Below are 16,935 nucleotides of genomic sequence, written 5' to 3'. Positions count from 1 at the left end.
ACTAGCCAGGCCCTTGGCTGATATTTTGATGCTGCTGATGGGGCAGCAGACTAACTGAGGAGGTGCAGTGCAGCTTGTGTGGTCTACCCATCTCTGCCCACCCCAGCACCTGCTACTTGAGGCGACTGCCTCATTCTGCCTGATGGTGGCGCCATTCCTTGCTGCACACAGTAAAGGAACACCACAGTCAGCAGCAAAAAGTGTGCTGAATCCTGGGGTTTCTATGGGGATTAGTGGATCTCTGGCACCCAAAGAGCTGTGTGTGCTTTTCTCTGCACTCCTCCCTAGCACAACAAGACTGGTTCCACTCCCTGCCTGTCTCTCCATCAACTTCCCTTTCCCATGCATTCCTCTACTTTATCAGAAACCTCATCCCATATGACTGTGCTGTATACAGACCACCAGTTTCTTTTGCTGCTGCTTTACGCTTTCTGAGCGCTAGCTGTCTTCTGGACATTACATGTCTTCTGGATGCTGCACTCTTTGCAGGCGTTAGCTTCCCCATCCTCTCAGTTTTGTCTGTGAAACAACAAGCTATTATAACATGGAGTATAAGACTATGAACACATTGGTTGGATGGTGGATGTTTAACCTTCCAAACTCAAAGTCTCCTGTCAAGCACCAAAGCTCACAGTATTTGCTTTTGTTGTCCTGCACTTAATCTCCCTATTACAGGAACATAAATTTTAAAGTAGATGCACGTCTACAAATGTCAAGGATTTTCTTGGTACAAAGTTGAAATGCACAACAACCTAAAGTAAAAAATGGGTCTCAAGGGGCATTTCCAATATTACACTTTGGTGTCTATCAGTATTAGACAATCCTTTCTTATAAAGACACTTTTGAAATGTCTTTCTTTTTCTTCTGCTGGATCAATCTCAGTTTTAAACCAAAAAGATGTTCCATATGGATTCCAAGGAATTTAAAAAATGTTTTAGGTAATATAGCACATTCTCATTTTGCATTCTATTTCTTTCTAAACAGCTGGACATCTAGTTTCTAGAGGTTCAGTAAACATTTGCAAACAACAGTTATGGGTTTGATCCATATGTTCACTCTATATTTATTTTACGGGGTAAATCAAATTTGGGGCAATCTTTTTTGTGAATGAAATGGGTTGATCTGTACATCAGCTGATAAGATCAGATGGAGTGTTTTTGGTTCTGCTAATATTGCAGCTGAAATCTCAGTTACTGGTGTGTGCTAAAAAGAAATATCTTGCTTTGCAACATTCATTGGTGTTTATTTAGAGGCTATCTGTTTATGTCAGAATTACTTACTGTGCCAAATTACCATGCCTAAAGGTCCAAATGCCTTTCAATGTTGTGTTTGTCCCTTTTACAGCAGCAACTAGAGTTATTTTCAACAAGATACCAGCCCTCAGGCTGAAAGTGGCTTCCCCATAATACATTGCCAGATGTTCACCATTTCATAGATCGTGTGGGATCTATGAGGTCTTCAGATGTTCCTGGGTGCCAACTTCCTCCTTCACAGGCATCATGGTCAATGGTTGGGGATGATGGGGGTTGTAAACCAGTAACATCTGGAGGGCCACATGTTCCTCACCCTTTAAGGAAGGTATATACATTTATTTATATAACTACCTCCTGATCATCAGAAAAGATGGAGTACTAGATCCGGTCTCAGTTGGATGCATATAAATCCAATTGAGTCTATCAAGAAAAAAAGAATGAAAGAAGAGGGCAGTTGTCTCATTCTGTTTTGAAGCTATCTGAGATAGTAGCCCTTGATATGCTAGTAAATTAATTTTTCAAAGATTTGTATTTTCTGGATCATGAACTAGATCTGGATTGACAAACTGGGCCCATGAATCAGAGCAGCACACCTGTATTGCCAGGGAATAAAACAGAATGTGGTGCTCCTGGTTTGCAATGTAGCTGGAGCTTTAATATAAGGAAAATGGCTGTTGGAGAAGAAGTGAAAGCAACTTCATGGCTTGACCAGCTATCAAACACCTGACTGCATGGGGGATGGGTTGAGGAATATTCGGTTGGGGAGACATGAAGAACTAAACCTATTCTATCTGTATTATGACTATTGTTGCCTAAGATCTTTTGCATAATAATAATAATAATAATAATAATAATAATAATAATAATAATAAAAAATTATTACTCTGGACGGCTTCCAACAAAAGATTAAAAATACATTAAAACATCAGTCATTATAAACTTCCCTAAACAGGGCTGCCTGCTTATAGATTACATTATTGGCTTTACAGCTTATTCCAGTTGCTGTTGGTTTTCTGTTAGACTCTATTCTACGTTGCTGATCAATTTCTTTGCTAATGTTGACCAATTAATAAAAGTTTGTCTCTACCTAAGAGTCTCCGTCCAGTGGAATGCAAAGGACCTCTTGCTTGCCTGGTGGTTGCTATTGGCCAAACAGCCAGTAATACAGTGATACTACTGGCAATACAGCACCTGTACACAGCCCTCGAATGTTCCACCACTCAGTTTCATTGGATGACCCTGAGGTCTAGTATTTAAAAGAGAAAGACCACCTGTAGTTTATAAGCGCTCCTTCTCATTTAGCCTCTTAGTGACCTTTCGGCCCTGGAATGAGACCCTGCAAATATCATAGCTTGTAAGGAAAGTGTTCCACCCATCAGACCTCTTTCTGTTTGGATACCTTGGTGTTGTCGTGGAACAATATTTTCACTAATTTCTTCCTAAGGGTTTTTCATCCTTCCACTGGCTAAGAACCACCTCCCTTGTGATGTCAGGCATTCCAGAACTCCTCCCATTTAGGCTATACCATTTCTGATTGGCTGCTGATCATATCCAATCAGCATGCCACATAAAGCATAAATCCAGGGAAATGTTGATTTCAGATTTATTATACTAATTAATTTTTTAAAAGTTATTAGTTTTATTTTTTATTTAGGCCAGGTACTTCAAAGCATATCCGCCAGAAGAATCCTTACTCCTCATAAACTCTGCTAGTAATATTGGAAAGCTTTCTATCTCAACACTTAGACCAGGAAATATGGCAAAGTACATTAGTGTAAATCTTCATTTGCAAAGGTAAAGCACAAAGAAAAGGAACAGAAGCAATTAAATTTCAACACGTTTGGTCTACATTTAATGAATGTGTCATCATCTAAACATACATGCCACCAGTGCTATTTTTCCAGAAGAAAGGGGTACCAGAACTGGCCATGAACACTTCCCGTTGCTCTCTTATGATGGTGTCCACCTGAGAGGTATCAGAACTGAGGTCAAGTGAGTTCCAGATGCAAAAAAGCCCTGCATGCAACTGACCTTCAGCCAATGGCAACTCATCGAGAACTGTACTTGGATTGAAAGATAGATCTGCACAAACTCTGAGCTGGACTCTGATAAGCTTCATATGCTAAAAATCCCTCATAATTATGTACCCTTACTCCTGTTATTTCTCATTATGTTTTTGTATGTTTATATGTCACTACCAATAAAAATATTGTTCAAAAATGATTTCTGTCATTCATATCCTGCCCTTCTGTATAAAGATACAAGAATCATATAACGCTGGTCCTATCTCCAGTGGCTCCCAGGACATTTCTGAGCACAATTCAAAATGTTGGTGCTGACCTTTAATCCTCTAAATGCATTCAGCCCTGGATACCTGAAGAAGCATCTCCACCCCCATAGTCCAGCCTGGACACTGAAGTCCAGCTCCAAGGGCCTTCTTCTGGCTCCCTCACTATGAGAAGTGAGGTTGCAGCAAACCAGGCAGAGGGAAGGTGGCAGTAGCACCTTCCCTGTGGAACACCCTTCCATCAGATGTCAAGGCGATTAAGAACTACACAACTTTTAGAAGACATCTGAAGGCAGCCCTGTATCGGGAAGTTTTTAACACCAGAAGCAGAGAGACCAGTAGATTCAGAGGCTGCTCAATTGGGGGAAGAGCTGGACAGTTTTGAGATAGTAGCTAGGCAACCAGGAGGGAGGGATCCTTTAGGAGATTCTTCATTTGAGTGTGTCAGGGAAGTCCTTCCCTCCCCTAGAACTTGGATGACTGAAAGGGTCCAGGAACAACAGAAGCACTGAGGAAGGACAGGTGGCTGGTGGCACACTTCTTGCTATGGAAGAGAAGGGGACTCAGAGTGAGCAACTGCCATCTGTGGGAAGGGCGGCTTGATGTTGTGCTCAGTATGTTGTTGTAAATAAAACGGACTATAAACCTGCCAAAGGCTTGTTATTTCTTATTGGAAGCTACCAGAGGGAGAGGGAAACTCCCTTGCCAGCCAGTGTACTTGACATCCCCTGAAACAGCCTTGGCTATTTTGCCTCCCCTATTGGGCACTGGTAAAAGCATCTGGTACAGATAAAGAGCTCCCTTAACTGCCTCGCTTGCAATTGCTGGGAAATGTAGGAGGGTGGCAACATGAAATAAAAGATTGCAGCTGGTTGTGCTTCTGCCCGTGCTAGGTTCCCAGGTCTGCTCTAAGGGATCCAGTAGAGAGAGAGACAGCTCTGGCAGGGTTGTGGGATGGGGGCGCAATGGACTTGCCTTGCACATGCACATTCTCTGGCTGGGAAGGAAAGCTCTCAGACACACTGCTTCCTGGGACACAGGTGTTCTATGTCACACTCCTAGAATGGCAGTTCCCAAGTGCAAATATGCTCCTTTGGAGCTTGTCTTGGTACCAAAGGGGAAAAAAAGAAAACCCCACAGAAATTTTGGCAAATTCTAAAAATCCTCGAGGATGGGGATGTAGGCCCCAAAAAAGAGGACAAGTCTGAGGCGAGGAGCACCGCTTCGGTCTTCACCGATTCGAACGGTCGCGAGCGGCACAAAGCAGGAACCAACGGCAGCAGGGCAGCAGGGCAGGGTAAAATCCACGAGGCGAAGAGGTAAGGCACGACGAAGATCCGACCCGAAGATCCCAAACCGCAGCTGCCGAAGAGGAGGAAAAGGGCGATCCCGGGCTGGCCTGACCTTAAGTGCCCCTGGGAAGTCCAGCCCCCAGCGCCAGCCCATTGGCTGGCGCTGCTGGATATGAATAATAATGAGAAGCGAGTATCGCGGGGCTGGCGCCAGCCCCGCAAGAGTGTGGATGGGGGGCGTGAGCCCGCAACCCCCCCTCCGTAGTTCGGGAGTGGATTTTTCACATAATACATCTTAGGAACACCATATGTTTACTATTCTCATTTTTCTGTGGCTTCCCATATCACTTGATAAGATTTTATACCACCACTCTCTGAAATGCCCATTTGTTTCTAACATTACACAATGTATAAAATATAAACCTGAAGACTTCCAGTCTGCAACGATGGAAAGGGAAATATGGCTCAAAGTGAATCAGCTGCTTTGGGGGGGGGGGGTGGGGGCAGCTCGGAGGCAACAAGCACCCCAAAGAAGGTCAACCAGGACATCGAAGGTTCCTGCAGAGATCAAAAGCAAGCTCCCAATGGTTCTGCACAGTCCCATCTGATGATGTCTGGGCTCAGTGGTAGAGCTTCTGATTTTGGTTCGCACTCCAGCAGTATGATGCCTCATAATTCCTTCTCCACGAGTTGCAGATTTCCCTGAAAATAAAACCAAAGGAAAGGATTTTGTCTTTACAAAGTGCTTTTAGCACTCAGAGTACTTAGGTGATTTCCCTTGGAGAACAAAGAGAGAGTCGTCTCTGGAAATGGCTTTTATCTTGCTTGGGAACGAGCTGGCTGAAGCTTTTAAGGTAATACAGAGAGTCTGCCAGTGGCAATAAAAGGAGGGGGTTAACAGGATAAGACCCAGTTGAACTGGTGAAGGACTTCTTCCTGCTTGAGATCTAAAGAAGCTTCTGGAAATTGTACTGACTGAGCAAGATACCCAGCGAAATGATGCAGTGGATATAAAGTAGTCTCATATGAATAACATTTATAACATTTACAGATAGGTAGCCGTGTTGGTCTGCTATAGTCAAAACAAAAAAGATTCTTTCCAGTAGCACCTTAAAGACCAACTAAGTTAGTTCTTGGTATGAGCTTTCGTGTGCATGCACACTTCTTCAGATACACTGAAACAGAAGTTTCCAGACCCTTCTATATAGTGAGAAGGTGGGGAGGGGTATTACTCAGAAGGGTGGTGGGAATGGGTGATTGGCAGATAGCTGTGATGAGCCTGTTGACGACTCTTAACGACTGCAATATGCACACGAAAGCTCATACCAAGAACTGACTTAGTTGCACACGAAAGCTCATACCAAGAACTGACTTAGTTGGTCTTTAAGGTGCTACTGGAAGGAATTTTTTTTGTTTTGACTATGGCAGACCAACACGGCTACCTATCTGTGACTGCAATAGGTCTTACAGGAAAAAGCAAGGGGTGAGAAGGTGAAAAATGGCTTTGTCATGTATAATGAGATAAGAATCCAATGTCTTTGTTCAGACCAGGTCTCTCCATGGTTTTAAGTTTGGTAACATTCACAGTGAATTTATAACATTCACAGTGATACCGTGAGATACCGCTGGGATATTGTTGTGCCGCAGTCAGTTCTTCTTCTCTTTGCCTCTCTGTTCCTGCAGCTATTCGTTCCTAGCCCTTTGCTGCAGAGCATTCCAGAACTTTTCTTGTTCAGGTTCTGCTTCTCCCTGATTGGGCACAACAAGCAGCCAATCAAGATTCCACACAGAGCATATACCTAGGAAAGCTATCTTATGGAATTATTATTATTATTAAAATTCCTTATGATTTCAGGCAGCAGTAGCTGTGTGAGCCAACAGCAAGGAGGACTGATCCGAAAGTGTTTTTGGTTGTATTTCTATTTTAAAATTCTAGTTGCTAATTCACTTGAATTCCAAACGTGGTCGATTCTTGCGCCCCATTGGTTAGGTTCTGAGAAGAAAGTGAATTGTTTATCTATTGGATGTCTTAATCTCCATATGTCCACCAAATTACAACTTTCTACTAAAGAGAAAAAAGTCTTGGGTAGTTTCCCTTCTTTGGAATCCATTTTCCTTCCTGATCTGTCCATTTCTAGGGAAACTACCCTGTTTAAGTCCCCCATTATGTTAATCTTTTGATCCATGAAGTCAAATAGTTTCTCTTCTAAAAGCTTGTACAATTCTGTTTTACTACCATTTGGTGTGCAAATGGTACCTCTAGTTACAAACTTAATTCGTTCTGGAGGTCCATTCCTTAACCTGAAACTGTTCTTAACCAGAGGCGTGCTTTCGCTAATGGGGCCTCTTGCTGCCGCTGTGCCTCTGGCACACAATTTCCATTCTCATCCTGGGGCAAAGTTCTCAACTCAAGGTAAGTCTTCCAGGTTAGCGGATTTTGTAACCTGAAGCATTTGTAACTCGAGGTACCACTGTATTATTATTTTCTCACCTTGGGTTGTAACCTGAACAGTGATCACCCTTCCTTCCTCGTCCTTGAAGATCTGCTGTGCTTCATATTTGTTTTTGATGTACAATACCATGCCTCTCTTTTTGCTTTTGCCTGATGAAATAAATTTGTTTCCTAATTTTTTGTTGACAAAAATCTTCTATGTTTTCTTGCCACGTGAGCTTCTTGTAAACAAATAATATCCAAATTTTCTTTGACAAAATATGCTCAATTTTATTCCTTTAAATTTTATTATTGTCCATTAACATTCCATGTCCATGTTCAATGCCATTTTTGTTTCTTGTTAGTGTTTTGTTATAAAAGTCTTTAAGGTTCCTCCTCCTCCTCCTCCTCTCCTTGTCCTGGTATCGCAGCAGCTTCTTCTTTACCCAGTTCCTTTGCATAATTTCTCCAAAACTTGTCGGTCTCCTGAATGCTTCTAAATTTGATTTTTTCTCTCTTTGTAATAAAAAGAGAACTCCTCTGGAAATTCCCATTTGAAATTGATTTCGTTCTTCCAAAGAGTATCAGTTAATGTGTGATGGCCTGAGATTCTGATTCAGAGGCTGAACCAGAGGAATCCCGGCCTGCACAGGAGTCCCCGCCTCCAGGGCCGGCTGAACTGGGGCAAGGCCTAGATTCTGAGTAGCCTGCACCTGTGTCAGATCCTCAGGAGCAGGCACCAGGTGAAACCATTCTGGCCCCAAAGGTGCTTGAGGACTCAGTGTCTACAGGTGAGCCTCCCCCGGGGCCCAGTAACCCTTCGGCCTCTCCTGAACTGCAGAGGCTTAGGGCAGAGAGGCGAAGGAAACTGGTTGCTCCCAGGAGGAGTGCTCGCCTTAAGGCCAGAGGAGGCGGGGCTCCTGGGGGCCGGGGCCGCCCCGGCCTTAGAAGAAGATAAAGGTCAGTCAGCCCGGTCCCAGGTTGCGGGAGCAACGTTGTTGTTGGCTTCAGATCTTCCAGCATTCCTGTTTCCTGCCCGGCCTCCTGCTCCTCACCTTCCAGCGTTCCTGTTCCCTGCCCGGCCTCCTGCTCCTGACCTTCCAGCGTTCCTGTTCCCTGCCTGGCCTCCTGCTCCTGACCTTCCAGCGTTCCTGTTCCCTGCCCGGCCTCCTGCTCCTGACCTTCCAGAGTTCCTGTTCCCACCCGGCTCCCAGTTTCGGACCTCGCCTCTCATCTTGTGAACTCTGACTACGATCACGGTACCTTCCCCCCGGGACCAGCACATAATGTCTTGTAAGGTTCATGTTTTTTTCAGGGGCCTCATGGCAATTTTTTAAAAAATCACTGTGAAGACACCATCTTTGCAAAGTCTTTTCTGTCTGTTCTTTTGTAAAATTATGCTTCTCATTTCTTTGTTCTTAAAAATAATCAAACAGTCCCCTGGAATGTTTTTTAGCTTTAGTTGATTTTGCTTTGATTCTGAATGTACTTTGCATTGCGTTAGCTATTTCTTCTTGTTGCATATTTGACCATTGTGCAATTTCAGAAATCAATTTATTTTTAATGTCCTCTCCTAGGGTCTCTGGCACTGATCTAAAACACAGATTTGATTCCCTTTGTTTCATTTCATTCATTGCATAGCGTCCCATAATTCCTCCTTGTGCTTTGTTTAAGTCTGATACCTCGCCTTTAAATTTCTCTTCTCCTTTTCTTACGTCCCTCAAATCCTTCTGGGGTTCTTGACGTTCATGGTGTTCTTGACTTTTCCCTCCCTTGTATATAGTTCCTGTTTTGTCTAGCCCTCTGCCTTTTTCCTCCTTCTCAAAACAAGCGCCCTTCTTTACTTTTGTTTCCTTAGTTCCAATACGTCTAGTAAACAATACTGAAGGACACTACAACTAACAGTCAAAGATTCTCACAGTCAAAGAGCCACAGCAATGAAAACAATACGGGAAGGAGAAGAGAAATCTAGTCTATAACAACCAGCCCAATAAATCCAAATTAAGGTGATCTCTTAAAGTTCTAAAATTAAAGGTTTTAAGTAGAATCAAAGGGCAAGGACAAACTCTTCAGCCACTTGCTTGGCTTAATCCACAAGCCTCACTACCTACGCTGGACTTGGAGCGGAAGTAACCATTAAAATAAATCTGAAAGACAAACAAACAATCATTTCTGCCACTTGCTGGCTTAATCCACATATAGGAGGGTAGGAAAAAATAAAAAATGAAATGAAATAAAAAGCGGCAGCCAGGCTAATCTTAAACGCAAGGCAATGTGTTCTTTCATGCACAGACCTGCCCCCCCCCAACTGGGAGGCTAGATGATCTTGAAAATTTTAAGGTGGTACAATATGTGAAATGTTGCTCAGGGGACAGGTCCTGCGGGCTTCCATTACGCACACTGCTTTCCTGGACCTCTGAGCCTAGCAGAGCAAAACACAGCGTATAAAGCCTTTTAGCCTTCTATCCTCTGTGTGTGCCGTTAGTGTGCATAAATTAAGAGTCCACGCAGCTTCTCTAAGCTAGAAGCATTTATTACAGCAGCATAAATCATCCAGTATTGGGCAGAAAGAAAGACATGTCTGCTCCGGACAAAAACGAAACCAGAATAACAGAACAAAAAAAGCAGATCCCAGATGTGTGACACAGGATCTCTCCACCCCCTCAGAAGGCAGGATGCACACACTGAGCTGTTTAACCCTGTAAACTCAGGTTCTCCTCACACAACTGTTGAATGGTTTCTTTGAATGTAAAGGTTCATCATTGTTCCACCCGATGTGTATGTCTTTAAGGGGCCAGAGCAAGATAACGAGACCCAGCTTTACAGCTGTGAAACATAGCAGGTGCTGCTGAGTTGCATTGATTAAGGTGTGTCAGCATTTGGGTGTAGTATATAAGGAGCAGCACCTAGCTTTCCCATTACCCTGGGGGTTGGGTTGGTGGTTGGGTCTGGTTTGTTGTTAATGTATTTAGTGTAATGGAGTTTTTGTTTTTATAATTAAAACCTTGTTTAAGTTATTTTTGAGTCCCTTTCTTTTTAATGCATGGTCTCCCCAGCAAGCTCTCTGCAGCGCTACCATACTGCAAAAAGCCAACAACAACACCCCTCTTCAGATAGTTTGTAGGCTCAGTAAAATAATAGTAATAATATGACACTCTTTTTTGTTACAAAATGCAGCAGAGTAATTTAAAATGTTGCCTTGGTTTGCGAAAAATTATAGAAGAGAAAGAAACAAAAACAATGTAACAGTATGAAAACTCTCCCCCAGCCGATCAGAGAGTCCCAAAAGAGGGGAAATAGACGTATGGAGCCAAGCTGGAGGGAGTATTTCTAACCCCACCCCCTGTAGTTCATATAGCAAATAAGGGGGGGGGGGATTGTAATATTTCAAATTATAAATCCTGCTGCAGGAAGGTCCACTTGAAAAAACAACACATTTTTTCAAGAAAGTCATGCACTTTTAAATTGTGCCACAGTCGAGGTTGACCTCCTTATTTTCACCCTGCTGCCCTCCAAATCATCCAAATTAAATTAGACCTGTATTGAGATTTCGATTCAGGTTTCTTTTTGATTGACACCCTGTCACTGAATCCCAGGGGAGCTTGAGGCTTCGTTCCACAGAGACAGAAAATGGCTCCTTAGCATCCTCACCTCAATGTCACCGATCTTCTCCACTCCTTTAAGGAGCGATCCAGGCGGCAGAGAGGCTGCTTGAGGATGCTACAAGGTGCAATCCTTTTGGGCTTTACAGTGGTTAGTAGTGCCTTTGCGTAATCCTCACTTTCTCTGCAGAACACAGAGAACCCAGGAGGGCTAAATCCTGCTCCCTCTTGGTCCACGACTCTGGGAGGAAGAAAGGCCTTGCATTCTCCAGTGTCCATTGTATGCTGAATTAAGTTAAATATACCACATACAAATCACCACTCAAATGAGAAAAAACACACAGAAACAAAGCAGAGGGAGAACCAAGAAAGAAAAAGAGAGAATTAAACCAGGCTCCCTCTGGCCTGTTACTAAAAGGCAACATGACCTTGGGAGAAAGATTACAGGACCAGTTCATTCTTGCTTAAACCAGCTTGACCCAAAACAACACCTGCTCTCAGCAGAATGGAAACTTACTTGTCAGTTAAAATGTTCCAGGTTGCACCAGCTAGAGAAGGCACCAACTTCTAGCTTGTGTCACACAGAGAAAATACCAGAACCTTCTACTTGAATCAATAGGTAATAAATGTTCTGTACGTACCTCAAAAATGCAAGCTATCACACTGTGAGCTTTGAGTGAAGCGTGTTATAGAAATTTAATAATAAGAAAACAAATAAAATGGCTACTAGGATCTAGGGGTCTAAGGAGACCACAAGCTTAACATGAGTCAAGAGTGTGATGCAGCAGGGGGACAAGGGTACTAATGCTCTTCTAGGCTGCATCAACAGAAGTCTAGTGTCCCATTCAAGGGAAGCAATAGTACCACTCTACTTTGTCTAGGTCAGACCACACCTGGAGTGCTGTGTGCCGTTTTGGGCACCACAATTTAAGAAGGATGTTGACAAGCTGGAAGGTGTGCAGGAGAGGGCAACCAAGATGATCAAGGGGCTGGAAATCATGCCTTATGGACTTCCGGTCGGCGCCAGCGTTTAATGGCGGTCTTAGCCTCAAGCTCCGAGGCAAGACTGCTCCGCGAGTTCGGGTCTGACCCGCTACGGCGAGTGGGGGACCCCTAAAATCACGGGCGCTGAAGCCTGTGAGCAAGGAGATTCGGTGGGCACCTTTGCGCCCCCCGGTACTGTGAAAGAGCCTTTTTAAAGGCTCCGGAGCGGCATCGGGAGTGAGCGCAGTGCTGAGAATCGCTACCCAGCCCGCGGAGCGAAGCCGCGTCGCCATTAACGGAGAGCGCCGATTCCTTCCTGAAATTACAGATGGACAGCAACACCCGTGAGTAAGAACAAGAAAATAAAGTTTAACGGGACACTAAATTTGGATCTGGCTGAAAGCGGGCAAGGCATAAATTAAGGAAGTCTGCCTCCCGGAACTGCATGACTAACTAAGCAACGAAAAAGAAAGCTGCATTTAAATGAAAATCCCCTTTTACATTGTTAAACCTGACATCGAAAGTGGACCTCCCCCCCCCTGGGCAGGAGAAGGGGGGAAGAAAAAATGGGACTTTGTGAACCTGCCTTAATTTAGTTTGGATGGGAAACCTCGTACTGTCGACCCCCCTGGCCAGGACTGCCTGATTAGCGCGTGCCTGAAAGTGATTTGTCAAACAGATTGTGGATACAAAGTAGGACTTTATTTGACAGAAAGTAACGGCTTTAGTGGACTTAAAAATTGTAAAAATTGCAACACCTCTGACTGAGACAAAGTAAGGGTCCAGGCTGACTTTTGGAACTTTTCATTGTCGCATGCTATATGCTCCTTTGTGGTTTATTTCCATTTGGATACAATTTACTCCCTCTAGAGGACAAAAGGGACACAGTTGCATTAAGGAAGAAATAGTGGGATTTTCCACTTGTAAACTTTTCCTGTGAGAACGACCTTGGCTATGAGCAATCCAGTGGAGGAAATATCAACAAGATCCAAAACAAAACAAGCACAAAAGAAAAGAGGCTCCACGTCAGGACTACCAGCTGCACAGGAAAAAATAACAACAGCTTCAATGGAATCTATGACACAGGCACTACTTAAAATAAATCAATCTTTGGAGGCACTGACAAAGCAATCTATGGACAACTCTAAGAAACTAACGGAATTGACAACAAGACTGGATTTGAACACAATGACAATTTCATCTAATACAGACTCTATAAATAGGTTAATCCAGGAAAGCACGGAAACAAGGAAAATTGCTGAGTGCGCCAAAAGTACTGCTGAGGAGACAAAGGAAAAATTTGTGCCAATTGAAAAAAAAGTGAGTGAACATGATGCAACTCTAGCCTTAATGGAACTGGAGAGAAAAGGAAAAAATCTGAAGTTAAGATTGGTTCCTGAGGAAGAAGAGGACAACCTTAGGGAATTCCTCACAGAGAACTTTCATGAATTTTGGCTTGATGATTTGGAAGGAGAGGAAGATTTTGTGATAACTACAGCCTTCCGGCTAGGCAGGAGACAAGGTAAGAAGCCAAGGGATTGTCTAATTACACTACGATCCAAGGAAGAGAGAGACAAAATACTGAAGTTACATTTTCAGAAGGCATTGGTAATAAAAAATTCTCAAATACAGATTTTTAAAGACATCCCTCGATATATCTTGCAAGTGAGAACTTATTTTAAAAATCTTGTCGACCTGCTGAAAGGAAATAACATCCCATTTAGGTGGGAGTTCCCACAAGGATTGTCCTTCAACTTTAAAGGGAAGAAGATCAAGATCAAAACAGTACAGGACAAGGAACACTTTTTGGAGAGATACTTTGAGGATTTACAAAAAGGGACTGTGAGTGTGAGAGAACCAACTGATATTGCAAATCTATCATTTGGACTTAGTCCAGCACCAACTGACGAGGAACAACAGCTTGGTGCAGTCGGTGGAAAAGATACCCATCAATAAAGATGTCTCTGCAACTTCTGAGTTGCAATTGTAATGGTTTGAACCTTCCCCAAAAAAGAAAACAAGTTTTTCATATTCTAAAGAAAGAACAATTGGACTTAATATGTTTGCAAGAAACCCATATTGCCAGGATACACAGGAAGCTTCTGACAAATAGGAGATTGGGACTGGAATTTATCTCATCAGACAAGGTTAAAAAAAGAGGCATAGTGATTTATGCAAAAGAAAAACTGGCCCCAAAAATGATATTTAAAGATGATCAAGGAAGATATTTGGCAGTTGAAATCCAAATACAAGGAGAAAATTTTTTGATAGTAGCAGTTTATGCGCCTAATGAAGGGAAGGCGGAATTCTTTAAGAAGTTGCATGAGACTTTAGTGGACTTTTTGGACTATAAAATCGTGATGATGGGGGACATGAATGGAGTCGTCTCAACAAATATGGATAAAGCACAAAGACTTGTAATATCTAAGGATGGGAGACTACCAAAGACCTTTTTTGAAATGACTGACACCATGGACCTTATAGACATTTGGAGAACAAGGAACCCTCTAGAAAGAGAGGGAACCTTCTTCTCCGAAGCAAAAATGACATGGACTAGAATTGACCAAATTTGGATTTCTAGCAATTTGGCACCAAGAGTTAAAAAAACAGAAATCTGCCCAAAAACCTGCTCCGACCATAATGCTGTAAAGATGGAGATGAAACTAACAACAGCTGGAACATTCAGATGGAGAATGAATGACACCCTTTTAAGAGATGAAGAAATTTATAAGAAGGCCCAAAAAGCTTTAAAAGATTATTTCGAGATAAATATGAGAACAGAAGTGGAGAAGAGAATAATATGGGACGCAAGTAAGGCCGTGATGCGTGGTTTCCTAATTCAACAGAATTCATTAAAGAGGAAAAAACAAAAGGAGAGGGAAGAAAAAATTCTGGAAAAAATGAAAGAAGGAGAGAAGAAATTGAGATCTAAACCAAAGTCTCAAGAGATATTGAGAGAAATAAAGTATTATCAGATGCAATACATGGAACTGATGAATCAAGAAATAGAATGGAAAATAAAGCAAATGAGACAAAAGACATTTGATTCGGCAGACAAATGTGGGAAACTCCTATCATGGCAATTGAAAAAAAGACAAAAATTGAATACTGTGACATCTCTTGAAGTGGATGGGAAAATTATCACTAGACCGAATGAGATAAGTAACTGTTTCCAAAGCTTTTTCAAGAAATTGTATGCACAAGGGCCAGTAAATGAACAAGAAATAGAAGAATTTGTTGGAAAATATGGATTACCAAGGATTTCAGAACAGAATAAAATGATCCTAAATGAGAAAATTACGGAACAAGAAATAGAGGGTGCCATTCAGAATATGCAATTGGGGAAATCACCAGGACCAGACGGTTTGACTGCGAGATACTACAAAGTGCTGAAGGAATGGTTAATACAACCATTGAAGGAAGTTTGTAACCAAATCTTGGAGGGGGAAAAAGCTCCCGAATCGTGGAAAGAGGCATTTATCTCACTTATACCGAAAACAGAGACTGGGGAAAATCAGGTTAAGAACTACCGCCCTATATCACTATTAAATGTGGATTACAAAATTTTTGCAGACATTTTAGCAAAAAGATTCAAGAGAGTATTGTCAGGGGAGATTCATAAGGACCAAACAGGCTTTCTCCCAGGAAGACATATGGCAAATAATGTGAGGAATATTATAGACATTCTGGAGCTATTAGAGGTGGACATCAATAAGAAAGCAGTATTGATTTTTGTGGATGCGGAGAAAGCCTTTGACAACATTTGTTGGAGCTTTATGAAGAAGAATCTCCAAGGGATGGGGGTAGGCCAGGGTTTTGAAAATGGTATAGGTGCAATATATTCTGAACAAAAAGCTAAACTAATTGTGAACAGTGTTGTGATGGACGAAATTCCAATAGAAAAAGGTACACGACAGGGATGCCCAATATCCCCTCTGCTTTTTATATCTGTCCTGGAGGTTTTGTTGAATATGATTAGAAGGGACCAGCTGGTTAAAGGAATACAGGTCGGAGCAAAACATTATAAATTAAGGGCATTCGCAGATGATCTAGTACTAACATTGCAACAGCCAGACGCTAGTACTAAAAGAGTGTTAGAGTTAATTGAGAGATTTGGTCAAGTGGCAGGATTTAAATTGAATAAGCAAAAAACAAAAGTGCTGGGAAAAAATTTAACAATGGAAGAAAAAGATAGATTTCAGAGTGAAACTGGCTTGGAAATAACGAAAAAAGTGAAATATCTGGGGGTGAACTTAACATCTAAGAATGTGAATCTATTTAAAGATAATTATGAAAAATGCTGGACAGAAGTGAAGAAAGATCTAGACATATGGTCTAGGCTGAGACTTTCCTTGTTAGGCCGGATTGCTGTTATCAAGATGAACGTATTGCCGAGAATGTTGTTTTTATTTCAGACATTACAGATTGTGGACAAAGTGGACTGCTTCAAGAGGTGGCAGAAAGATATATCTAAATTTGTCTGGCAGGGCAAAAAGCCCAGAATAAAGTTTAAGATTTTAACAGATGCAAAAGATAGAGGGGGATTTGCCCTGCCAGACCTAAAACTCTATTATGAATCAGCAGCATTTTGCTGGCTGAAGCAATGGCTACTTCTTGAGGACACAGACATTTTGGACCTAGAAGGGTATGACAATAACTTTGGTTGGCATGCTTATCTATGGTATGACAAGGTAAAGGTGCATAAGGGCTTTAAAAACCATATTGTTAGGAAAGCATTGTATAATGTTTGGATTCGATATAAAGATTTGTTGGAAAGTAAAACCCCCAGGTGGTTGTCACCAATGGAAGCTAAGGCAGTGAAAAAACTTAACATGGACACCAATTGGTCAAAATATTGTGAAATCTTAGAACAAGATGGTGAAAAGCTTAAACTTAAGAGTTATGATAAGCTAAAGCATAAAGTCCGAGATTGGTTACATTATCATCAGATAAATGAGGTATTTAAGCAAGACAGGAAAGTAGGATTCCAGAAGGAGAGGTCGAAGTTAGAAACAGAATTGTTAGAACCCAATACTAAGAATCTGTCTAGAATGTATAACTTGCTGCTGAAATGGAATACACAGGA

The 16,935-nt window shown here is 42.1% G+C and overlaps 1 protein-coding gene across 4 annotated transcripts in view; it reads right to left on the bottom strand.

Annotated features, from left to right (window-relative positions):
* The window catches only part of LOC310852804 (CD209 antigen-like protein C), a 114,889-nt gene that overhangs the window by 75,348 nt on the left and 22,606 nt on the right, over positions 1-16,935 (bottom strand). The window contains exons 1-2 of one of the 4 annotated variants that reach the window (XM_083756842.1): positions 2,653-2,749; positions 400-519 (exon numbers count right to left, since the gene is read on the bottom strand). The exons of 1 other annotated variant lie outside the window; for it this stretch is intronic. In XM_083756842.1, coding sequence (XP_083612968.1) covers positions 400-505 — 106 coding nt within the window. In that variant the 5' untranslated portion in view covers positions 506-519; positions 2,653-2,749. Of the gene's footprint in view, positions 1-399; positions 535-2,652; positions 2,750-16,935 lie in introns of those variants that run through there. 2 more of the 4 variants (XM_083756849.1, XM_083756843.1) reach the window with 2 other exon arrangements.

The sequence above is a fragment of the Podarcis gaigeae genome, assembly GCF_964106915.1.
Source record: "Podarcis gaigeae genome assembly, chromosome: 9".
Classification (NCBI taxonomy): domain Eukaryota; kingdom Metazoa; phylum Chordata; class Lepidosauria; order Squamata; family Lacertidae; genus Podarcis; species Podarcis gaigeae.
Note: the sequence above shows the minus strand (reverse complement) of the source record. Positions and strands in the feature narration are given on the sequence as shown.